This window comes from Electrona antarctica (genome assembly GCF_951216825.1).
Source record: "Electrona antarctica genome assembly, chromosome: 21".
Classification (NCBI taxonomy): domain Eukaryota; kingdom Metazoa; phylum Chordata; class Actinopteri; order Myctophiformes; family Myctophidae; genus Electrona; species Electrona antarctica.
In genome coordinates this window covers 2,906,305-2,933,223 of record NC_136802.1, presented here as the reverse complement: position 1 = coordinate 2,933,223, position 26,919 = coordinate 2,906,305, and the positions used below count along the sequence as shown (strand labels likewise).

Below are 26,919 nucleotides of genomic sequence, written 5' to 3'. Positions count from 1 at the left end.
GAACATATATGTTTCAGCGACCCTCATCAGAACATATGTGTCAGGGACCCCCATCTGAACACATGTTTCAGGGACCCCCATCTGAACACATGTTTCCCCCGAAACAAAGATGTACGAGTAAAAAATGTTCACTGTGAAATAATATATATTCAAACCCCAGGTTGGCAGAGGAAGTGTAGAGCCCAGGATTACATGATTAAGATAATTGACACTGGGTGGAAAAAATGGGTTACAAAATCGTTAAATTAAGAGGAAGAATATATATTCAAAGATTTGTGCCACACCTTCACGATTTTTCAAAAAATAGCAGATCTACAAGCTCGTAGCGCGGCACTCGGTGCCGCGCTATGAGCTTGTAGATCTGCTATTTTTCATCAGCTAGAGTTTAAAATAATGGTTAAAGTGGTGAAACACTATACGGCGACACAGATGCGTTCCCCAAACTGTAAGGAAAAGCAGATATAATAAGCTATATAAGCACGTCGTTGTTGTTGTGGACATCAAAGATATACGCGAGGGCTTAATTACGCTTTATGTAACTCTGGGTTACTTTAGTAACCTCCGTTTATTAATCTCATTCCGCTTAGAGGATCGCCGATGGGGAGCGCCATCTAGTGGCGTGAACACAGAAGTACATCCATAACCTCACGATCAAATTGATTTGATTTGTCGTGCCTTTTTTACGTGACATTGCGTGGTCTTTGATCCGCCCTCAGGTGATAAATATCACCTCCACGCTCTGTCACGTCATTCCTACGCTTCTTCTGCCGTGGAACACAGTGTCGGGCTTAATTACGCTTTATGTAACAATGACAGCAGTCAGCTCAACCTCCATGCGTCTCTCCTCAACGGAACGAAGCAAAGCAAAGCAAAGCAAAGTTACTATATTTACCCAGGGTAACTGGACTAAGCATCAGATACAAAGTTACTATATTTACCCAGGGTAACTGGACTAAGCATCAGATACTTGTTTACAGCCAGGCCCTGCTCATAGAACATTTCATGGTAGTGGTTCAATGCCTTGCTCAAGGGCACTTCAGCGGTGGTAATTTTAACGTGCCGGTCCGGGGATACGAACTGGCGACCTTCCGGTATCAAGACCGCTCCGCAAACCGTTCGGCCACCGCTGCCACAAGCACTGATACAACAAGACCGCATTTCTACCATGAGGAGAACCGTGAAGATCCGTCTAACGTTGTAGCGATGTAGACCACGGGTACCCTGCATGGTTCAATCTAGCTTCATATGTGACTCTGTTTGATATACAGAGACAGTAGAAAATAATACCAGCACTCACGCTCTATAGAGCGTCGCAGTCCCGCCCCCTACCATGGACCAGGAAATGATTCTCCGTTCATTTTCCTCATAGACATTTCAGAAAGTATTTATTTAAAGACATTTACGCCGCGGACAAAGCCAACTCGAGTCGTGACAAATCCTGACAACAAACACAATTTTTTGGGCCGAACAAATAATTAGAAAGAAAAAAACGGCAGGTTACAACACTTTTTTTGTTGTTTTTCTTCTATGTAATTATTTGTTTGGTCCAAAATATTGTTTGTGTTGTCATGAGTTGTCACGACTCGAGTTGGCTTTGTCCGCGGCGTAACCGTCTTTAAATAAATACTAATAGAAATGTCTATGGGAAAAATGCATTGGGATTCATTTCCTGGTCTATGGTAAGGGGCGGGACTGCGACGCTCTATACTGGAAGGATTTAAGCTCTATTTTGTTTCCCCACAGCAGCAAACAACAGTGTGGACGTTTCGGCCCGAGGAGCCTTCCTCAGCGTAAAAGATTTACGCTGAGGAAGGATCTGGGGCCTTAAAGCTTAAATCCTTCCAGGATACATGCAACGTGAGTGTTGGTATTCTTCTCTACAGCCTGTATCTTCCAGAACCGTGCACGGTAGTGTTGGTATTCTTCTCTACAGCCTGTATCTTCCAGAACCGTGCACGGTGCACCCGTGACATTATGACGTGGAAATACTCAACCGAGTGCTTGCTTTTGCTTTCTCCTTCATGATATATACAGAGACAGTCATGGCGGCAAGACTAACTGTTCAGGAGACTGTTCAAGACTAACTGTTCAGGAGACTGTTCAAGACTAACTGTTCAGGAGACTGTTCAAGACTAACTGTTCAGGAGACTGTTCAAGACTAACTGTTCAGGAGACTGTTCAAGACTAACTGTTCAGGAGAGGAAGAAAAACTGATTTTCTTTTTTTTTGTATGCAAAATGAGTTAATTGCACTGCAGGCAGACTGCAGTTGATCAAAGTTTGGTCGGTGGTGCCTGGTGGTGGCTGCTGCTATAGCACACACACACAGCCACACTACACACACACAGCCACACACCATACACACACTACACACACACAGCCACACACCATACACACACTACACACACACAGCCACACACCATATACACACTACACACACAGCCACACTACACACACACAGCCACACACCATACACACACTACGCACACACAGCCACACACCATATACACACTACACACACACAGCCACACACCATATACACACTACACACACACAGCCACACACCATATACACACTACACAAACACAGCCACACACCATATACACACTACGCACACACAGCCACACACCATATACACACTACGCAAACACAGCCACACACCATATACACACTACACACACACAGCCACACACCATATACACACTACACACACACAGCCACACACCATATACACACTACACACACACAGCCACACACCATACACACACACAGCCACACACCATATACACACTACACACACACAGCCACACACCATATACACACTACACACACACAGCCACACACCATATACACACTATACGCACACACAGCCACACACCATATACACACTACGCAAACACAGCCACACACCATATACACACTACGCACACACAGCCACACACCATATACACACTACGCACACACAGCCACACACCATATACACACTATACGCACACACAGCCACACACCATATACACACTACACACACACAGCCACACACCATATACACACTACACACACACAGCCACACACCATACACACACTACACACACACAGCCACACACCATACACACACTACACACACACAGCCACACACCATACACACACTACACACACACAGCCACACACCATATACACACTACGCACACACGTGCCCCGCCTCCCAGTTGTGTATGTGTAACGCTGGGGATTCGAGCTCGGGCCTCCCGCGTGAAAGTCCAACATCTTAACCACTAGACCAAAGGGATATCCCCATGGACCAGGGGAAATATTAGACTTTTGAGGCCATCAGGCTCTGAGCCACTCTGCTACACTATAGCGCCACCATCAGGCAGAGGCTCTGAGCCACTCTGCTACACTATAGCGCCACCATCAGACAGAGGCTCTGAGCCACTCTGCTACACTATAGCGCCACCATCAGGCAGAGGCTCTGAGCCACTCTGCTACACTATAGCGCCACCATCAGGCAGAGGCTCTGAGACACTCTGCTACACTATAGCGCCACCATCAGACAGAGGTTCTGAGCCACTCTGCTACACTATAGCGCCACCATCAGGCAGAGGCTCTGAGCCACTCTGCTACACTATAGCGCCACCATCAGGCTGAGGCTCTGAGCCACTCTGCTACACTATAGCGCCACCATCAGGCAGAGGTTCTGAGCCACTCTGCTACACTATAGCGCCACCATCAGGCAGAGGCTCTGAGCCACTCTGCTACATATGGAGCGCTCCGCTGTGTTCATTCATTGTAGGGCCGAGGACGAGGATTTACTATATATTCTGTGCCTATCGGGTCGCAACTCGCACAAGGTTGAAAAGCCTTCCCTCCCTCCCAAAAGCGTGGCATAAAACGGTGTGGCCGACGGTCGGCCCGGTCCTGTTTGTTGCACCACCATGGGCATCGAGGAGGACGGCCCGGTCCTGTTTGTTGCACCACCATGGGCATCGAGGAGGACGGCCCGGTCCTGTTTGTTGCACCACCATGGGCATCGAGGAGGACGGCCCGGTCCTGGTTGTTGCACCACCATGGGCATCGAGGAGGACGGCCCGGTCCTGGTTGTTGCACCAACATGGGCATCGAGGAGGACGGTCGGCCCGGTCCTGTTTGTTGCACCACCATGTGTAATGTTTCTGTTCTGCCGTCACTCCTAGTGTCTAGCAGAACAAATAATGAATGTCCACACGATGACAATGTAGCTGAAGGTTCTCTTGTTTACTTCCACTCTTTAGGTTACATACATGAAACTGGCGGGCACCGTATCTGACGTCATTAACATGAGTCCGGGCTAAACCATTATATGGGCTAAACCATTATCCCAGGATACCACATCCCCCTTCTTTTAAAGGAGAAGCATGACACATAGCTGAAAATCAAAGCACAAAACTTATCAACTTTTCAGACAGTCTTGTGTACTCACTGGGGAAGAACAAATGGGTTAGGCAACAAAATAAGTGCATTCAATTATAACACCATAACATCAATCAATCTCAATGAAAAGTATGTCACTCAATATCAGTGCAAATCACATCTTTCCCTCCTTTTTTTTTTTTTTTTTTTTACAACATCAGTGTAATAACAGTCACAGGTCCAAAACGGCTCTTGGCTTAACTAAGCGGCCTGACCTGGTAGTAGTGCATTGTGGTGGCACAGTTGGGGAATTTGCAACAGTCTGCTGTAAAGTCTCAGTGGCCTGAGGCTCGACCTGTTGACCATCCGTTGCAATTTCGTGACCTGCATCTCCCTCGGTGGTCCGTAGGAGGTGACGCCGATTGCGCCGGAGCGAGTGGCCCCCATCCGTGATGATGTTGTAGGATCGCTGGGTCCCTGCTGATCCGACGACTGTGGCGGGTTTCCACGTCCCTGTTGGTTGCTGGAAGCGGACCGTGGCTCCTACTGGCAGTGCAGGCTGTGGTCTGGCATTTCTGTCGTAGTATTGCTTTTGTCGTTTTTGGCACAGTTCTCGTCTGCCTAGAACTGCACTGCGACAGGCAAGTTCTGGTCGCAGCCGTTTCTCAGTGGTTGGAAGGATTGAGCGCAAACATCGGCTCATCAGCAGCTGTGCTGGTGACTTGAATCCGTCTACTGGTGTGTTTCTGTATTCCAATAGGCTGAGATATGGATCTGACCTCTGTGCATGTGCTTTGTCCATGATGGCTTTGGCTGTTTGCACAGTTTTCTCAGCCAGCCCGTTGCTCTGCGGGTACAGAGGGCTACTTGTGATGTGCTCAAAATCCCATGTATTCGCAAAGTTCTTGAACTCTTGCGAGCTATAGCAAGGTCCATTGTCGCTGAGCAATTTCTGACAAATCCCGAACCTGGAAAACATGGCCTTGAGTTTCTGGATCACAGCGGTGGATGTGAGGCTAGTGATTTTCTCTACCTCGAAATACCTACTATAATAGTCAACTGCAACTATATAGTCAGTGTTGTTCCATTTGAACAGATCAGTGGCTATCACCTGCCAAGGTCGGTCTGGAATGGGGTGTGACAGCATTGGCTCTTTGGGGATGGAGTTGCGTCGTTCGAGGCAAATGCTACAAGATCCAACTAGTGTCTCTATTTGTTTGCACATCCCTGGCCAGAATATAACATCTCTCGCCCGCTGCTTACACTTCTCCATGCCGAAGTGGCCTGTGTGTATGCGGGAAAGCATGTCAGCTCTGAGTGAGTGTGGCACGATGATTTTCTCACCTTTAAGCAGAATGCCATTCGTTTCTGTTATTTCATCCCGGTGGTTCCAATATTCAGTGATGGCAGGGGGGCATTGTTTTGCAGTGTCCGGCCACCCTGATTGGATAATCTTCTTCAAGGCTGAGAGTTGCTCGTCTTTGGCTGTAGCAGTTCTGATGTCTTCCATTTTCCGGTCGCTCACAGGAGCACTGCTTACAACTGAGTGTATTTGTGAGTCCATGCCATCACTCAGTGAGTCATCACGGCACACTAGCGGCTTCCTAGATAGTGTGTCTGCTACTGGAATCTGCTTTCCAGGCTTGTGAACAATGTTAATGCTGTATCTTTGCAACTGAAGTATCATGCGTTGGAGCCTTGGCGGTGCCGCTGCAAGGGGTTTGCGCATAATTGTCTCCAGTGGCTTGTGGTCTGACTCGACGATCACCTGACGTCCGTACAGGTATTGGTGGAATCGCTTACATCCAAAGAGCACGGCGTATAGCTCCTTTTCGATCTGAGCATAATTGACTTCAGTCTCATTCAGTGCTCTGGATGCGTATGCGACTGGTTTCTCTTGCTGCAGTAGGACTGCTCCCAATCCATATTTGGAGGCATCGACCTGCAGTTTCACATCCTTTGTGTGGTCAAAGTAGGCAAGTACTGGACCTGGCTCTTGTGTTAAGATGCTTTTCACTTGTTGGAACGCAACATCATGGTTCGAGTCCCATACAAATTCACTGCTCTCTTTCAACAGTTGACGGAGCGGGGCTGTTGCCTCTGAGAGTCTGGGGGCAAATTTTGACAAGTACGTGACCATGCCCAATATTGTCTCCAGCTCTGCTTTACTCCGTGGCGCGGCCATGTCCTTGATCGCCGAAACCTTGTTGGGGTCAGGTCTGACACCTTCTCGTGTCAGTGTGTGTCCAAAGTAGTTCACCTCTGTCACACAGATGGTGCTCTTGTCCTTGTTCAGTTTTACTCCTATCTGTCTGGTTCTCTCTAGCATGGCACGCAGGCTGGCATCGTGCTCCTCTTTCGTGCGGCCATACACAATGATGTCATCGACAATGGCGGCGACGCCCGGGAGTCCCTCGTAGGCCTCATCCACCCGTCTCTGGAACTCATCTTGTGCAGATATGATTCCAAATGGGAGTCTATTGAACCTATATCTGCCATAGATGGTGTTGAACGTGGTGAGAACGGATGACTCATGGCTGAGTTTTATTGTCCAGTACCCAGACCTGGCGTCTAGCACACTGAAATACTGTGCACCCGCTAATTTTGGGGTAATGTCATCTAGAGTAGGGAGCGGGTAGTAGGGTCTCTGGATGGCTTTGTTCAGGGGGCGGGGATCTAGACAAATCCTAAGCTTTCCCGTTTTGGGCTTTTCTACAACCACCAGTGCATTAACCCAGTCTGTTGGCACAGTGACCTTCTGGATAATGTCCATTTTCTCCATTTCATCCAGTTCATCTTTGAGCCGACTACGTAGGGCGTATGGTATGCGGCGAGGTGGGCACACCACTGGTGTTGCGTCAGGTTTGAGGTGAATGGTACACTCACCGGGAAACAGTCCAATGCCTTCAAACACATCTGCATATTCATCCATGATGTTCATGTGTGGTTTGGGCTGTGCATCGACCGTATGGATTATTTTGACCAAATTCAGGTCTAGACATGCTCTCATGCCCAACACAGGTGGAGCGTTGGCATCAATTATATCAAAGTCAAGCATGACTGTCTTCTCTTTATATCTGCATGTTAGCCTGCAGGCCCCTTTTACAGTAAGCACATGCCCACCATAGCCTGAGAGCTTGCTGGCTTGTGGGCTTAATACTACATTTCCAAATAGCTCATGGAATGTGTTTGCTGGTATTACATTAGCCTGGGCACCTGTGTCAATTTTGAAGTTTAGCTTGTGCCTCTGTTTTCCAATTTGTAATTCTGCAAAGGCTTGTTCTTTGTCTGTGTTTGCATGCTGTTTTGTTATAGTGTCAATGTACAGTTCATCATCACTTTGCTGCTCACCAGTGTCAGATATAGCATGCATCCTCTTTGCCTGTGGCTTGATCTGACGTCGCTGTGGTGCTGACCTGCACATCCTGGCAAAGTGGTTGAATTTGTTGCAGTTGTTACATTGACGTCCCTTAGCTGGACATTCCTCAGCACGGCTGTGCTCTCTCCCGCATGCTCCACAGTCCTCCTGCATGACGTCAGCCTTGCTTACTGCTTTGCGACCATAACGTGCTTGGTCCGGTTTGAATGGTCTCCTGCTGCTAACTGCGTGGACAGACTGATTAGCTCCACTCACAGTCGCACACTCCATTGTTTTTAGTTGTTGCTGTGAAACTTCATGTGATCTTGCAATGTCGATCGTCTTCTCCAGCGTCAAATCTGGACCGTAGCATAGTAGCTTTTCCCTCACTCTTACAGAGTTAGTGGCAAACACGATTTTGTCTCTGACCATTTCGTCACTTTTATCGTAATTACAGTCCTTCACTAGCAGCTTAAGCTCAGTTACAAACTGATCAAAGTTCTCACTGTCGCCTTGCATCCTTTCGTGGAACTTATAACGTGCAAAAATGGGGTTAGCTTTGGGTATAACATAGGCTTCAAAACCGTCATAGTACGTCTTCAGTACCTTCCTTTCGTCTGCCGACAGAGTCCACGTATTGAAGACGTCTCTGCCCTTCTCTCCTATCCACAGGAGTAGGTAGCTGCATTTCGCCTCCTCTGCTTTTGCAGACAAAGGTCCCGAAAACATTAACTCCACATGCTGGCGAAACTTTCTCCATGCATCGGGTAGGTTGGACGAGTCCCAGTCCATTCTCGGCATCGGAACGCCCGAACTTTCCATTCTCTTCTCTTTTTTCTTCGGTCGAGAAAAAAAATAAGCTTAAAATTCTGACACCATGTAATGTTTCTGTTCTGCCGTCACTCCTAGTGTCTAGCAGAACAAATAATGAATGTCCACACGATGACAATGTAGCTGAAGGTTCTCTTGTTTACTTCCACTCTTTAGGTTACATACATGAAACTGGCGGGCACCGTATCTGACGTCATTAACATGAGTCCGGGCTAAACCATTATATGGGCTAAACCATTATCCCAGGATACCACACCATGGGCATCGAGGAGGACGGCCCGGTCCTGGTTGTTGCACCACCATGGGCATCGAGGAGGACGGCCCGGTCCTGGTTGTTGCACCACCATGGGCATCGAGGAGGACGGCCCGGTCCTGTTTGTTGCACCACCATGGGCATCGAGGAGGACGGCCCGGTCCTGTTTGTTGCACCACCATGGGCATCGAAGAGGACGGAAGGGTATAACGCTCCTCTGCCTACTTGGTATGCACCTCGAACGGCGCTGAGTCGGCAGGAGGTGGACGTTGGTGTTGCACCGTCCGTCCACTAGGGCACTGCCTGCCACTCCCCCTCGCTCACCTCAAGCCTGCATGGCTCAGCACTGTTGTTGTTTTAGGCAGCGAAATTCTATTTTAGTCTATAGTCATATGTCTTTGGAATGAAACTTCATTTAGTTTTAGTCATATTTTAGTCACCTGGAATGTTTTAGTGTTAGTCTAGCTTTAGTCGACTAAATCTGCAGTTCATTTAGTCGACTAGAATGTATTTTGGCGGGCCTTGATGCCGTCGTAATGGCTCATTTTACACTTGTTGAAAATAGCCGATCTACAAGCTCACAACGCGTCGCGCTGCGACGCGTTGTGAGCTTGTAGATCTGCTATTTTCAGCATGCAACCACGTGTAAAATGACTTTTCTAAAACGGTTAGTCCCAATACTTGATTCTGATTGGCTGGTTACCGTCACGTGACAGTTGTAAATCTCACCGATAATCCACACCTTCAATCACTTCATATCATTCCCATCTGATCCCGCAGCTCTGTAGCTGTACTGGGGAGGGGAGCACTTGATTTTCTAAGCACCGCCCACGCTCGTATGACTGTGAATGTGTAGCTCCGGGGCGCCCTCGTAAAGACATCAAGCGCCTCCTATTCCCCCGTCACACTGGCTGACCAAAAACAAGGAAGTGTGGCTCGCTCTGGTGGTGCAAAGTGTAGCTACTTTTGTGAATGTAATAGTTTTGAGGTGAATATTCATTGCTATAATATGTTTGTAACCGTTTTAGAAAAGCAATAAGCCACAATGGGTGAGAGGGTTGGAGCTCGTGTCTCACCACGCCTCTCACCCATTGGCTCGTGTCTCACCACGCCTCTCACCCATTGGCTCATGTCTCACCACGCCTCTCACCCATTGGCTCGTGTCTCACCACGCCTCTCACCCATTGGCTCGTGTCTCACCAAGCCTCCCACCCATTGTAAAATCCATGGTAACCTGAGACCTCTTGTGGCTTATTGCTTTAAGCAATGTCCACTAGTCCTTTCCTAACATTTTAGTCTATTTTTTATTTGTTGACGAAATTGTCAATACATTTACCTTAGTTTTAGTCATAATACTGTAGCTTAGTTTTCATTTAGTTTCCAGTTCGTTTTCGTCAGTGAAAAAAGGTAGTCGACGACATTTTTCGTCTTAGTTTTAGTCGACGAAAACAACGCTGTGGCTCGGGGGGGGGGGGGGGGTGCCTCACAGGGCTAAATGTAATTATTTAATGTAATTGTAAATTGTGACAGTAGGTCTGCATTTGGTAAATGGTGCATATAGCGCCTTTATCCAAGGCGCTTTACAGAGATTGTGCATTACATTCACCCACACATGCACACACCGATGGCGGAGGAAACCATGCAAGGCACCAACCTGCACATCAGGAGCAATCAGGGGTTCAGAGTCTTGCTCAAGGACACTTCGACACTAACTCTGGGGGAGCCCACAGGGATCGAACTGGCAACCTTGCGGTTGCCATCCGGCCACTCTACCCCTGAGCCACCGCCGCCCCATTTAGAAGTACTCCTCTTTATTATGGTGTTGCACGTCTATAGGGTGAACAAAAGAGAGAGAGGATACTTAATTATCAATATGACAATATCCATCCATCCTTCAACCGCTTATCTGGAGTCGGGTTGCGGGGGCAACAGCTCGGGAGACATCCTTACTATAGATGCCCGAACCACCTAAGCTAGCTGGCTCCTTTCCATGAAGCGAAGAAGCAGAGGGTCTCTACTCTGATGAATAATTCATTGAAACGTATATAGTTTTCAATCTGTCAGATATACGGTCTCTTTTCAATTCAATCACAGCGTTTAAAAAAACCAGATAACCTAGTGAGCACTAGGACCCTGCCATAACAGTAGAATCTGCACTATAGACCATGGAGGAACACGCCAGTCTGGATTCTACCGTGTATTCCCTGGTTTTATTTCCTCGTCTAAAAGGACGATGTAATCTTTTCCTTCATCACCGCAGCTAAAACCACTAATTAAGTAGTTCCCCCAACACACACACACACACACACACACACATGTACACACACACCCACGCACGCACGCACGCACGCACGCACGCACGCACGCACGCACGCGCTTAACAAGGGCAGGCTGCTAATGGGGGGATGTTTTCTCTCCTAAGTATTTTGTCAATGTTCGGCGGTCCAATTAGCGTCGGGCTGTCACTGACTGTTCCATTAAGACTGAAAGGCTTTGCGGTTTGCGTTGTCATTAACGGCTCCCAAAACCCCCCCGACGTTAAGCACTCTGACCTTGTTGTCATGTTTTCACTAGTCCTATACTCCAGGGGGATGTTTTTACTAGTCCCATACTCCAGGGGGATTCTCTGAAGGGGATAAACGAACACGATATGTGTGGCTAATAGTAGCACACACTATTCCCTCATGATGACACGCGCGCACGCACGCACGCACGCACGCACGCACGCACGCACGCACACACACACACACACACACACACACCTTTCAGGCACATCATCGGTGATAAATCTATAAATCGTTAAACAGAATAACCACTTAAACCCCATTGACTGGTGTCCCACAGGGCTTAGTCTCGCGTAAATAGACTATTCTACAATCTCCTGAATGTTATATAGAGTCTGGGGGGGGATTCAGATTTTACGGGGGCCAGTTTCGAATTGCAGCCGTCCGTAGGTGCCCTTTGAGATCGGTTTTGAAGGAGTCAAGGGATTTGTTGGTAGGGCGTTCCACATTTTGGTGGCATATTCCAGTATTGACAACAACCTTTGATGGAAAGAACATTTTGACTGAAGGTATACTTTCTGTTTGTGCGTGTGCGTGCGTGCGTGCGTGCATGCGTGCGTGCGTGCGTGCGTGCGTGCGTGCGTGCGTGTGTGCGTGTGTGTGCGTGTGTGTGTGTGTGTGTGTGTGTGCGTTGCAGTACAGTGGCGTGGCGGATCCGACCATCGTTGTAGGATGCCCCTCGGAGAGGACGAAGTCTCGTGGAAGAAAAAGACCTCAGATATCAAAGAACATTATGACTTCAAAGAAGTGCTGGGAACGTAAGTCACTGTGTGCGTGTGCGTGTGTGTGTGTGTGTGTGTGTGTGTGTGTGTGTGTGTGTGTGTGTGTGTGTGTGTGTGTGTGTGTGTGTGTGTGTGCGTGTGTGTGTGTGTGTGTGTGTGCGTGTGCGTGTGGATGTGTGGATGTGTGTATGTCAAGCTTGTCGTATTGCTTTTTGAGGGGCCCCTCTTACGGCCAGCTTTGTGTGTCTGTGTGCGTGTGCGTGTGCGCATGCGTGCACGTGTGCGTGTGGGCGTGTGTTTGTGTACCCCATAGCGATGATTTGATTGGCCGAGGGCTTAAGAAGTGAGGAGAGAAAAGTGAGTATGTAGTTGATTGGCCGGAATGAGATGATGTATGATGATGTAAGAGCGCCCCTCACTTCACAGGAGTGTGATTGTCTCCACCAGGCCGAAGGCATGGGGAGAGAGTATGTTTTGCACTCCGTCCGTCCGTCCGTGTGTGTGTGTGTGTGTGTGTGTGTGTCCGTCCGTGTGTCCGTCCGTCCTTCCGTCCGTCCTTCCGTCCGTCCGTTACCAGCTAATCTCCGGCACCGTTAACCCGGTCGATGCCAAATTTTGCACTCACACTCCCTGGATGCCAACAATGAACCTCTGCCCCAAAATTTCCAGAACGGCCTGTTATAGCGCCACCAGGAGGCCGCTTTGTGCAAAACAGGTTTTTGGACAGTACACCTACAGATTTTGTCCAAACATCACGCAAATTGGTACACAGTCTCTCTAGAGCCATTCAACGAAACGGGTCTTTCAGATTTCTCAGACTCCATCCTGATTGGCTAAGATTGGCTTCCAAAGTTCGCAGGAGTGCTCAGTTTCAAACAAAATGCTGCAAATCATGAACACATCGTGTGATTTCCGTGAAATTGTGCACACACATTCCCACTAGGCCGAGGAAGAAATGCCAAATGAACATTTTCAACTCAGCCTCATGGTGGCGCTATAACTGGCCGAAAAGTGTTTTTACCTCTAACTGCACGGATCTGTGGATAACTTTGTATGCCAACTCCCTAGAGGCCAAGGAAAAACCTTTTTCTGGAATTTTTCACATCTGCTCTTTATAGCGCCACCAGGAGGCCGACATATGTAAAACACATTTTGTAATATTACTCCTTCAGATTTTATCCAAATTTCACGCAAATCGGTACACATGCTCTTCATAGTCATGTGATCAAGACGGGTTTGTTTGATTTCTCATAATCCACCCTCATTAGCTACGATTGGCTTCTAAACTTTTCAGGAGTAGCCCGCTTTGTACCCATTTTGTACAAATCGCCACAACTACTCAACTCAGCGTCCGATTGTGGTGAAACTGTGCATGCATATTCCCACTAGGCTTTGGAAGAAATGCCAATTGACAGTTTTCAAATCAGCCTCATGGTGGGCGGCGCTACAACAGGCCAAGCCGCGTCACACACACACACACACACACACACACACACACACACACACACACACACACACACACACACACACACACACACACACACACACACACACACACACACACACACACACACACACACACACGCAATTTATATTGCTCCTAAACATTTTGCCAAACATCACACACACACACACTCCTATCCTCCTGGTGGAGACCTGTGCCCAGAAGGGCACTTTTTCTAGTTTGTTTTTAATACGGCCCAGTTAAGAAGTTAAACTATTAATCTGGGGTCAGTGAGGTCAGATGTAGAGTTGCTGACCGGCTCCATATATATGCAGATCTATAGGTGATGATCTTAACCCATTAAATGGGTTAAGATCATCGCCTAACTGTAATTTTTTTTAATTCCGACGTCAGGCCTAAATTTTAGGCCTGACGTTGGAATTAAAAAAATTGACAGTTTTCTGAAATACCTATGTTTCTGTATCAGTGGTGCTCAATATTTCATGTCAAGCACCACAAAAATTATATGGAATTGGCCTCCGACCCCCATCTGAAAATATGTTATTCCCCTCAGAAGCAAAGATTTGAGTTAAAAACGTTCGCTCTGAAAGAATATATATTCAAAGATTTGTGCTGCATTTTCAAGTTTTTTCAAAAATGAGCTTGTAGATCTGCTATTTTTCAATAGCTAAAGTACTACATAATGCTTAAAACACCAAAAGGGGTTCCCGCCCAGAATGGGTTAAAGCCAACTGCCACCAATCTAGGGGTTGAAATCGACTCTGATCTAAAGATGGACAAACAGATTAATGAAACGGTCAGAAAGAGCTTCTTCCAGTTTAGGAGGCTTCATGGCAAAGATTAAATCTTGTCTTTCCCGCTCTAGTGTTCGAAACTGTAATGCAGGCTTTTATCATGACATCCCTTAAACTGTAATGATGCTTTTATCATGACATCCCTTAAACTGTAATGTCCTGTATATTGGAGTCAACCAGGTCTCCATCTCTCGCTTACAGCTAGTCCAGAACGCTCTGCTATAGGTTGCTTACAGCTAGTCCAGAACGCTCTGCTATAGGTTGCTTACAGCTAGTCCAGAACGCTCTGCTATAGGTTGCTTACAGCTAGTCCAGAACGCTGCTATAGGTTGCTTACAGCTAGTCCAGAACGCTCTGCTATAGGTTGCTTACAGCTAGTCCAGAACGCTCTGCTATAGGTTGCTTACAGCTAGTCCAGAACGCTGCTATAGGTTGCTTACAGCTAGTCCAGAACGCTGCTATAGGTTGCTTACAGCTAGTCCAGAACGCTGCTATAGGTTGCTTACAGCTAGTCCAGAACGCTCTGCTATAGGTTGCTTACAGCTAGTCCAGAACGCTGCTATAGGTTGCTTACAGCTAGTCCAGAACGCTGCTATAGGTTGCTTACAGCTAGTCCAGAACGCTCTGCTATAGGTTGCTTACAGCTAGTCCAGAACGCTGCTGCTATAGGTTGCTTACAGCTAGTCCAGAACGCTGCTATAGGTTGCTTACAGCTAGTCCAGAACGCTGCTATAGGTTGCTTACAGCTAGTCCAGAACGCTCTGCTATAGGTTGCTTACAGCTAGTCCAGAACGCTCTGCTATAGGTTGCTTACAGCTAGTCCAGAACGCTCTGCTATAGGTTGCTTACAGCTAGTCCAGAACGCTCTGCTATAGGTTGCTTACAGCTAGTCCAGAACGCTCTGCTATAGGTTGCTTACAGCTAGTCCAGAACGCTCTGCTATAGGTTGCTTACAGCTAGTCCAGAACGCTCTGCTATAGGTTGCTTACAGCTAGTCCAGAACGCTCTGCTATAGGTTGCTTATAGCTAGTCCAGAACGCTGCTATAGGTTGCTTATAGCTAGTCCAGAACGCTGCTATAGGTTGCTTATAGCTAGTCCAGAACGCTCTGCTATAGGTTGCTTACAGCTAGTCCAGAACGCTCTGCTATAGGTTGCTTACAGCTAGTCCAGAACGCTCTGCTATAGGTTGCTTACAGCTAGTCCAGAACGCTCTGCTATAGGTTGCTTACAGCTAGTCCAGAACGCTCTGCTATAGGTTGCTTACAGCTAGTCCAGAACGCTCTGCTATAGGTTGCTTACAGCTAGTCCAGAACGCTCTGCTATAGGTTGCTTACAGCTAGTCCAGAACGCTGCTATAGGTTGCTTACAGCTAGTCCAGAACGCTGCTGCTATAGGTTGCTTACAGCTAGTCCAGAACGCTCTGCTATAGGTTGCTTACAGCTAGTCCAGAACGCTCTGCTATAGGTTGCTTACAGCTAGTCCAGAACGCTCTGCTATAGGTTGCTTACAGCTAGTCCAGAACGCTCTGCTATAGGTTGCTTACAGCTAGTCCAGAACGCTCTGCTATAGGTTGCTTACAGCTAGTCCAGAACGCTCTGCTATAGGTTGCTTATAGCTAGTCCAGAACGCTGCTATAGGTTGCTTATAGCTAGTCCAGAACGCTGCTATAGGTTGCTTATAGCTAGTCCAGAACGCTCTGCTATAGGTTGCTTACAGCTAGTCCAGAACGCTCTGCTATAGGTTGCTTACAGCTAGTCCAGAACGCTCTGCTATAGGTTGCTTACAGCTAGTCCAGAACGCTCTGCTATAGGTTGCTTACAGCTAGTCCAGAACGCTCTGCTATAGGTTGCTTACAGCTAGTCCAGAACGCTGCTATAGGTTGCTTACAGCTAGTCCAGAACGCTGCTGCTATAGGTTGCTTACAGCTAGTCCAGAACGCTCTGCTATAGGTTGCTTACAGCTAGTCCAGAACGCTGCTATAGGTTGCTTACAGCTAGTCCAGAACGCTCTGCTATAGGTTGCTTACAGCTAGTCCAGAACGCTCTGCTATAGGTTGCTTACAGCTAGTCCAGAACGCTGCTATAGGTTGCTTACAGCTAGTCCAGAACGCTGCTATAGGTTGCTTACAGCTAGTCCAGAACGCTCTGCTATAGGTTGCTTACAGCTAGTCCAGAACGCTGCTATAGGTTGCTTACAGCTAGTCCAGAACGCTCTGCTATAGGTTGCTTACAGCTAGTCCAGAACGCTCTGCTATAGGTTGCTTACAGCTAGTCCAGAATGCTCTGCTATAGGTTGCTTACAGCTAGTCCAGAACGCTGCTGCTAGGTTGCTTACAGCTAGTCCAGAACGCTGCTATAGGTTGCTTACAGCTAGTCCAGAACGCTCTGCTATAGTTTGCTTACAGGCACTCGTAAGCGAGACCACATCAGCCCTGTACTATAGCCTCCCTCCATTGGCTGCCTGTGCGATACAGGATTGATTTCAAAGTCTTGCTCTTTGTTTTTAATGTTCTGACAAGGACCCTTAGGTCCACTCCCCACATGTTGACAAGGACCCTTAGGTCCACTCCCCACATGTTGACAAGGACCCTTAGGTCCACTCCCCACATGTTGACAAGGACCCTTAGGCCCACTCCCCACATGTTGACAAGGACCCTTAGGCCCACTCCCCACATGTTGACAAGGACCCTTAGGCCCACTCCCCACATGTTGACAAGGACCCTTAGGTCCACTCCTTAGGTCCACCCTTAGGTCCACTCCCCACATGTTGTTGTACTTTAGCTATTGAAAAATAGCAGATCTACAGCTACTAACTACCTTGGGTAAATAAAGGAGAGAAATAAACATGACGTAAACTTGTGGCAACACAAACATTAGATGCCGTGTTTACAAGGAAGGGAAAATCATATATGTAGACGTCATACAGCTTTTGTCTCCACACGTCTCAATATTTGCCATTGACAATGAAGGGAGAAATTAGATCAAATGTCCGCCAAATATGACGTGAATTTGTGGCAACACAAACATTAGATGCCGTTGACAGTGAAGGGAAGATTGACGTCATACTGTATGTAGACGAGCAAATCAGCTGACCAATCACATGAATTCAGTTGTTCATGAGATGATGTATATACAGTGACTTTTGAATTTTCGTTTTTTTTTTCATGTCATGTGAAAGCAGGGAATCATAACTTCAAATTTACATATTGGTTGTTCAGTTTGACCCACCAGTTTTGGAGATATGGCTTATAGAGTAATGTTTTTAATGTTCCGACAAGGACCCTTAGGTCCACTCCCCACATGTTGACAAGGACCCTTAGGTCCACTCCCCACATGTTGACAAGGACCCTTAGGTCCACTCCCCACATGTTGACAAGGACCCTTAGGTCCACTCCCCACATGTTGACAAGGACCCTTAGGTCCACTCCCCACATGTTGACAAGGACCCTTAGGTCCACTCCCCACATGTTGACAAGGACCCTTAGGTCCACTCCCCACATGTTGACAAGGACCCTTAGGTCCACTCCCCACATGTTGACAAGGACCCTTAGGTCCACTCCCCACATGTTGACAAGGACCCTTAGGTCCACTCCCCACATGTTGACAAGGACCCTTAGGTCCACTCCCCACATGTTGACAAGGACCCTTAGGTCCACTCCCCACATGTTGACAAGGACCCTTAGGTCCACTCCCCACATGTTGACAAGGACCCTTAGGTCCACTCCCCACATGTTGACAAGGACCCCTAGGTCCACTCCCCACATGTTGACAAGGACCCTTAGGTCCACTCCCCACATGTTGACAAGGACCCATAGGTCCACTCCCCACATGTTGACAAGGACCCTTAGGTCCACTCCCCACATGTTGACAAGGACCCATAGGTCCACTCCCCACATGTTGACAAGGACCCTTAGGTCCACTCCCCACATGTTGACAAGGACCCTTAGGTCCACTCCCCACATGTTGACAAGGACCCTTAGGTCCACTCCCCACATGTTGACAGGGACCCTTAGGTCCACTCCCCACATGTTGACAAGGACCCTTAGGTCCACTCCCCACATGTTGACAAGGACCCTTAGGTCCACTCCCCACATGTTGACAAGGACCCTTAGGTCCACTCCCCACAGGTTGACAAGGACCCTTAGGTCCACTCCCCACATGTTGACAAGGACCCTTAGGTCCACTCCCCACAGGTTGACAAGGACCCTTAGGTCCACTCCCCACATGTTGACAAGGACCCTTAGGTCCACTCCCCACAGGTTGACAAGGACCCTTAGGTCCACTCCCCACATGTTGACAAGGACCCATAGGTCCACTCCCCACATGTTGACAAGGACCCTTAGGTCCACTCCCCACATGTTGACAAGGACCCTTAGCTCCACTCCCCACATGTTGACAAGGACCCTTAGGTCCACTCCTTAGGTCCACCCTTAGGTCCACTCCCCACATGTTGTTGTACTTTAGCTATTGAAAAATAGCAGATCTACAGCTACTAAGTACCCTGGGTAAATAAAGGAGAGAAATAAACATGACGTAAACTTGTGGCAACACAAACATTAGATGCCGTGTTTACAATGAAGGGAAAATCATATATGTAGACGTCATACAGCTTTTGTCCTCACACCTCTCAATATTTGCCTTTGACAATGAAGGGAGAAATTAGATCAAATGTCCGCCAAATATGACGTGAATTTGTGGCAACACAAACATTAGATGCCGTTGACAGTGAAGGGAAGATTGACGTCATACTGTATGTAGACGAGCAAATCAGCTGACCAATCACATGAATTCAGTTGTTCATGAGATGATGTATATACAGTGACTTTTGAATTTTCGTTTTTTTTTCATGTCATGTGAAAGCAGGGAATCATAACTTCAAATTTACATATTGGTTGTTCAGTTTGACCCACCAGTTTTGGAGATATGGCTTACAGAGTAATGTTTTTAATGTTCCGACAAGGACCCTTAGGTCCACTCCCCACATGTTGACAAGGACCCTTAGGTCCACTCCCCACATGTTGACAAGGACCCTTAGGTCCACTCCCCACATGTTGACAAGGACCCTTAGGTCCACTCCCCACATGTTGACAAGGACCCTTAGGTCCACTCCCCACATGTTGACAAGGACCCTTAGGTCCACTCCCCACATGTTGACAAGGACCCTTAGGTCCACTCCCCACATGTTGACAAGGACCCTTAGGTCCACTCCCCACATGTTGACAAGGACCCTTAGGTCCACTCCCCACATGTTGACAAGGACCCTTAGGTCCACTCCCCACATGTTGACAAGGACCCTTAGGTCCACTCCCCACATGTTGACAAGGACCCTTAGGTCCACTCCTTAGGTCCACTCCCCACATGTTGACAAGGACCCTTAGGTCCACTCCCCACATGTTGACAAGGACCCTTAGGTCCACTCCCCACATGTTGACAAGGACCCTTAGGTCCACTCCCCACATGTTGACAAGGACCCTTAGGTCCACTCCCCACATGTTGACAAGGACCCTTAGGTCCACTCCCCACATGTTGACAAGGACCCTTAGGTCCACTCCCCACATGTTGACAAGGACCCTTAGGTCCACTCCCCACATGTTGACAAGGACCCTTAGGTCCACTCCCCACATGTTGACAAGGACCCTTAGGTCCACTCCCCACATGTTGACAGGGACCCTTAGGTCCACTCCCCACATGTTGACAAGGACCCTTAGGTCCACTCCCCACATGTTGACAAGGACCCTTAGGTCCACTCCCCACATGTTGACAAGGACCCTTAGGTCCACTCCCCACATGTTGTTGTACTTTAGCTATTGAAAAATAGCAGATCTACAGCTACTAAGTACCCTGGGTAAATAAAGGAGAAAAATAAATATGACGTAAATTTGTGGCAACACAAACAAACAACCATGCTTTTGTTATTGCTTAATGTAAGTCGCTCTGGATTAAGAGCGTCTGCTAAATGCCTAAATTGTAATTGTAAATTGTAATGTCTTGCAGAAAACAGCAAGTTGAGAAAACAGGCTTGAAAGGTTCACTTCTGTGGTCTCTAACATTACACCTGGCTACATGTTTAAGCATTTATTTCATATTTACATGTCTTCTGTGGTCTCTAACATTAGCTACATGTTTAAGCATGTATTTCATATTTACATGTCTTCTGTGGACTCTTACATTACACCTAGCTACATGTTTAAGCATTTATTTCATATTTACATGTCGATTTCAGCACTGACATTTATTCCAGACATGCTCTAGTATGTGAAGAGTCTGCCTGTGCTATTAACTCATTTAAAAAAACTTTCTCCTCTGGTGAAAAGCTGTAATTTGCGCGATGGCAGTCTCTCAGTCAAATCTGGTCACATATGATGATGTATAATGATAAGAGCACTCCTGTAAATTAATAATACAGACATGTACTGTCAGGCTCACATACTGTACTTAAATGCACTTTTTTATTTCATGTATTTTATTTGTTTATTTAGCTTATATTGACTATGTGCATCATTTATTTAAAAATGTATTTACTGGACTGGGCAATGTCATATTTTTCTTCTCTTTGACGTTGGAGGGGACATTATGTTCCCTCCGTCCTCACCGAGTTGACGTTGGAGGGGACATTATGTTCCCTCCGTCCTCACCGAGTTGACGTTGGAGGGGACATTATGTTCCCTCCGTCCTCACCGAGTTGACGTTGGAGGGGACATTATGTTCCCTCCGTCCTCACCGAGTTGACGTTGGAGGGGACATTATGTTCCCTCCGTCCTCACCGAGTTGACGTTGGAGGGGACATTATGTTCCCTCCGTCCCCACCAAGTTGACGTTGGAGGGGACATTATGTTCCCTCCGTCCTCACCAAGTTGACGTTGGAGGGGACATTATGTTCCCTCCGTCCTCACCGAGTTGACGTTGGAGGGGACATTATGTTCCCTCCGTCCTCACCGAGTTGACGTTGGAGGGGACATTATGTTCCCTCCGTCCTCACCAAGTTGACGTTGGAGGGGACATTATGTTCCCTCCGTCCTCACCAAGTTGACGTTGGAGGGGACATTATGTTCCCACCGTCCCCACCAAGTTGACGTTGGAGGGGACATTATGTTCCCTCCGTCCTCACCGAGTTGACGTTGGAGGGGACATTATGTTCCCTCCGTCCTCACCAAGTTGACGTTGGAGGGGACATTATGTTCCCTCCGTCCTCACCAAGTTGACGTTGGAGGGGACATTATGTTCCCTCCGTCCCCACCAGGAACAACGTCCATGTTGACAGGAGAGATGATCAGAGGAGCAGAGTTTCTACCACCATTATTAACACAGGGACTGAAGTAAGGATATAGTCTCTCGGTGAAGGAGCAGCCAGAGAAAGAGTAGAGGTGGACTCTGGTCTCCACGTCATAAAAGGAGACCAGACCCTCCTCATAATCCACAAACAGTCCCACTGTCTGGAGCTCCTCTCTTACAGGGAGGAGGACGGAACGGTTAGCACAGGCATAGAACTCATCTCCATTCCTGAACGTTCAGTCCAGTAATCATCGTCAGGGTTCACATTGATTAGTCCCTCCCTGTTGATGGACTCGCTGGCCACTCCTAGAGTCCACCCGGTCTTCCTTTTAACCTGAACCTCGTAGTAAAACCTTCCTGTGGAGAAGCTTTGTTTGCCCAAGACACAATAAGAGAATCTCTCTTTGTTACTTGGGAGATTCTTCCATATGTTTCCATGACTCACTCGTCAGACAGGATGAGGTCGGGATGTGCTGTATCAGGGTCCAGCGTCACATTCACGGTGCATTGTTGAATCCTCCTCAGCTCAGCATCACACAGCTTTGCCATCTCTCGAGTGAATGTCTTCTCCAGCTGAGCCGCAGCTGCCCTCACGGTCCCCACATGTGAAGACTGATGGACATTGACCTTCGTCCAGTCCTTGGAGGGTGGAGGGGCGTTGATGGATGTGAAGTTCTGGAGGAGGTGGAGGTGGTCTTCAGTGAGTGAGATCTGTTTCAGCTCAGAGCTTCTCTTCTCCAACTGAGTGATTTCATTTTTCAGATCTTCGATGAAGCCTTCAGCCTGTTTCTCTGTGGTTTTCAGCTTTCCTTCGATCACACCGATGAGCTCAGCCTGGCTTCTCTCAATACAGCTGATCAGAGCAGCGAAGACCTGCACACTGTCTGCTATCACTGCGTCTGCATCTTTCCTGCTGAGCTCTACTGAGCGTTTGACCTCCTGAATATCCACTTGTCTCTCCTGGATCATTGTCTGGATTTCCGCCTCTGTCTTTGCTTCATATTCTTCTTTCCACTCATGATTCCTGAACGGCGAACCATTTCAGACACAAAACTATTGATAGATACGTTTGGTCTCTTATAGGTCTCTTAACTAGCGGTTCTGGGGTGTCTTCAACCAGTGATGTGATTACAGCATACATGTAGTTGTTAGGGCTTATCTTTCTATGGTCTGTCTCTCTCTCTCTTCTCTTTGACTAATGCTCCTCACACTCTGTGTAATCAGCTTTTAAGCCGAACTGATTGAAATCTGACCTCCCAAACATGGAGTTCCACACGCCTCCACAAATGTCCTTCACAGGAATATTGGGTAACCATGGCAACCTGATATAAACAAACACGGATGCTGCAAGATGCCTTTAACCCTTTTTGACCTGAGATCAGATTCTAAAAATGTCTTTCTAAATCCTGACAGTTTTCTGAAAAAGCTATGTTTCTATGTCAGTCGTTCTTCGATTTTTCAAAAATAGCAGATCTACAAGCTCGTAGCGCGCCACTCGGTGGCGCGCTACGAGCTTGTAGGTCTGCTATTTTTCAATAGCTAACACCAAAAGGGGTTCCCGCCCAGAATGGGTTAAAGGAAATCTATGCATCCTTCTATAACGAACCAGGCGTCTGCGATTGGCCATGGCTGTTTTAGGAGTGGCGCCAGCCCCTCCTATTCCCAGCTTTGTGTGTCTGTGTGTGTACCCCATAGTGATGATTTGATTGGCTGAGAACCCCATAGCGATGATTTGATTGTCTGAGAACCCCATAGTGATGATTTGATTGGCTGAGCACCCCATAGTGATGATTTGATTGGCTGAGCACCCCATAGCGATGATTTCATTGGCTGAGCACCCCATAGCGATGTTTTGATTGGCTGAGCACCCCATAGCGATGTTTTGATTGGCTGAGCAATGTACATATTGAGGATAAAAAGAAAAGTGACAACGCCAATTGTGACTGGGCGGAATGTGATGATGTATGATGATAAGAGCGCCCCTCACTTCACACAGGTGTGATTTGTAAGGGGCGTCGCGCTAGCCCCTCCTATAAACAGCTTTTGTCCCCGCCCGTCTCAAGATTTGCCAATGAACAGAGAAATGACGTCAGCATTCCGCTAAATATGAATGTAAATTAAACATCAAAACATTAAACGCCATTGACATTGAAGGGAAAACTTACGTCATATCAGCTAACCAATCACAAGCAACAGGCATTCTGATTGGCCAGTATGAGATGATCCATGATGATAAGAGCGCCCCTCACTTCACACGGGTGTGATTTTCAATAATAATGTACTCACGACCTCAGATAAAACTCACTGATTGGGAAACAATGACTTTGAGCGGTGGTTTCTGGGTCAGGGGTCAGGGGTCAGGGGTCAGGGCCCACTCGAACATCCTCACAGCGTCTGGGGCTCATCCCATCTGACCTGATCTCAACACGACGAGCCAAAGGCTGTCGTGTTGAGCTGTGAAATCTCACGGTATCAAACAACACCGTGGCTGTTTGTGCCGCGGTGACGCTGTACTGTACAGCGTTACTGTATACTGTACATGTGACGTGGACAGTATCCCAAGAGAGAGAGCAAATCTTTCAATATATGAGTTTTCAGACTGGCTTTCCCTACTTAACCCAAGGGGGCCAGCGCGTTGAAGCACTGGGCCCTAGTGGTACGAGGAAGGACTGCAGGCGGACCCGTGGATTCATGACGAGGAAACCCCGTGCAGCTGGGCTTTAACACGTAGGACCATCACTCCCTACGTCACCCCGAACCTCAAATTTGAGGTCCGGAGGAGGTACTTCCGGCAGTCTTCCGGGTGCTTCAAAACGCCACTGAGCAACTTCATCGAAATGAATAGCTTGGGGGCGGGGCTAGTGCTCCAGTTCGGTCTCTATCCTTTATATACTCTATGACTTAACCTCCTACCCCCCCCCCCACACACACACACACACACCCTAATTGTTTGTCCACTTTGATTTTGATTTCTAGTTTTTTGTTTGTACTTCTGTTCTGTAAAGCGACTTTGGGTACCTAGAAAAGCGCTATATAAATCGTATATAAATCGTATATATATATATATATATATATATATATATAATACACAGCGAACGTTTTTAACTCATATATCTTTGCTCCTGGGGGGGGGGGGGGTTTGGGGGTCCCTGGAACAACATATTTTCAGATGGGTTGTCGTCGGCGGTCAAATACAGATAATATTTGGGGGTACCTTGACATGAGAAGGTTTGAGCACCACCGATACGTTTGTTTTCAGAAAACTGGGAGACATGTTTTGGTAGGATCTGGTCTGTGGTCTCAAGTCTTAATGGAGTCATGTGTTGACAGAAAGCTCCTTATGCTGCAGGAAGAGAGAAGCTTACACAACAGGCTTTTATCCGTGCAGGAATCCACTGCTGCGATGTGGAAGTTAATTGATTGATGTTCAAACGTTACATCCAGAGCATATAATCATATAATCCCTGCTATTCTCCTCCTGCTCAGTGTGGGCTTCCTTCCAGACGGTTTGGAGGCAGATTTAGGACAACCTTTTTTCCCCTCAAGGTTGACTCGGATTAGCCCATTCTGGACGGGAACCCCTTTCGGTGTTTTATAAGCATTGTGTTTATACTTTAGCTATTGAAAAATAGCAGATCTACAAGCTCGTAGCGCGGCACCGAGTGCCGCGCTACGAGCTTGTGGGTCTGCTATTTTCTTTTTAATCGTGAAAATATGGCGCACATTTTTGAATATTATATTCTTTCAGAGCGAATGTTTTTAACTCAAATCTTTGCTTCATGGGGGGCGGGGGGGAGGGGTCCCTGGAACAACATATTTCCGGGGGTCAAAGGGCCAGTTACATATAGTTTTTGGGGGTCAAAGGGCCAGTTACATATAGTTTTTGGGGGTCAAAGGGCCAGTTACATATAGTTTTTGGGGGTCAAAGGGCCAGTTACATATAGTTTTTGGGGGTCAAAGGGCCAGTTACATATAGTTTTTGGGGGTCAAAGGGCCAGTTACATATAGTTTTTGGGGGTCAAAGGGCCAGTTACATATAGTTTTTGGGGGTCAAAGGGCCAGTTACATATAGTTTTTGGGGGTCAAAGGGCCAGTTACATATAGTTTCCGGGGGTCAAAGGGCCAGTTACATATAGTTTTTGGGGGTCCTTGACATGAAAAGCTTTGAGAACCACTGATACAGTAGAAACATAGATTTCCTAAAGGGATTAGACTGTATCTCTGCCTGTTCTCCCCCCCCAGACCCATCCAGACCCCCCCAGACCCACCCAGACCCCATCCAGACCCCCCCAGACCCACCCAGACACACCCACCCAGACCCCCCCAGACCCCCCCAGACCCCATCAGACCCCATCCAGACCCCCCCAGACACATCCAGACCCCCCCAGGCCCCCCCAGACCCCCCCAGACCCACCCAGACCCATCCAGACCCACCCAGACCCACCCAGACCCCCCCAGACCCATCCAGACCCATCCAGACCCACCCAGACCCACCCAGACCCATCCAGACCCACCCAGACCCACCCAGACCCCATCCAGACCCACCAGACCCACCAAGACCCACCCAGACCCCATCCAGACCCCATCCAGACCCACCCAGACCCCACCCAGACCCACCCAGACCCCATCCAGACCCACCCAGACCCATCCAGACCCACCCAGACCCCATCCAGACCCACCCAGACCCCACCCAGACCCACCCAGACCCATCCAGACCCACCCAGACCCACCCAGACCCACCCAGACCCATCCAGACCCACCCAGACCCACCCAGACCCACCCAGACCCACCCAGACCCACCCAGACCCATCCAGACCCACCCAGACCCATCCAGACCCACCCAGACCCATCCAGACCCACCCAGACCCACCCAGACCCCATCCAGACCCACCCAGACCCACCCAGACCCACCCAGACCCCATCCAGACCCACCCAGACCCCATCCAGACCCACCAGACCCCATCCAGACCCACCCAGGCCCCATCCAGACCCACCCAGACCCCATCCAGACCCACCCAGGCCCCATCCAGACCCACCCAGGCCCCATCCAGACCCACCCAGGCCCCATCCAGACCCACCCAGACCCCATCCAGACCCACCAGACCCCATCCAGACCCCATCCAGACCCACCCAGACCCACCCAGACCCCATCCAGACCCACCAGACCCCATCCAGACCCACCCAGACCCCATCCAGACCCACCCAGACCCCATCCAGACCCACCCAGACCACATCCAGACCCACCCAGACCCCATCCAGACCCACCCAGACCCAC

At 48.2% G+C, this 26,919-nt stretch overlaps 1 protein-coding gene across 1 annotated transcript in view; it reads left to right on the top strand.

Moving 5' to 3' along the window:
• Nucleotides 1–12,063: 12,063 nt before the first annotated feature.
• camk1a (calcium/calmodulin-dependent protein kinase Ia) overlaps nucleotides 12,064–26,919 on the top strand; it is a gene marked incomplete at both ends in the record, with an annotated part of 108,448 nt that continues 93,592 nt past the window's right edge. The window contains one exon of the mRNA XM_079490963.1: nucleotides 12,064–12,149. Within this exon, the coding sequence (XP_079347089.1) occupies nucleotides 12,064–12,149 (86 nt within the window). The remainder of the gene's footprint in view (nucleotides 12,150–26,919) is intronic.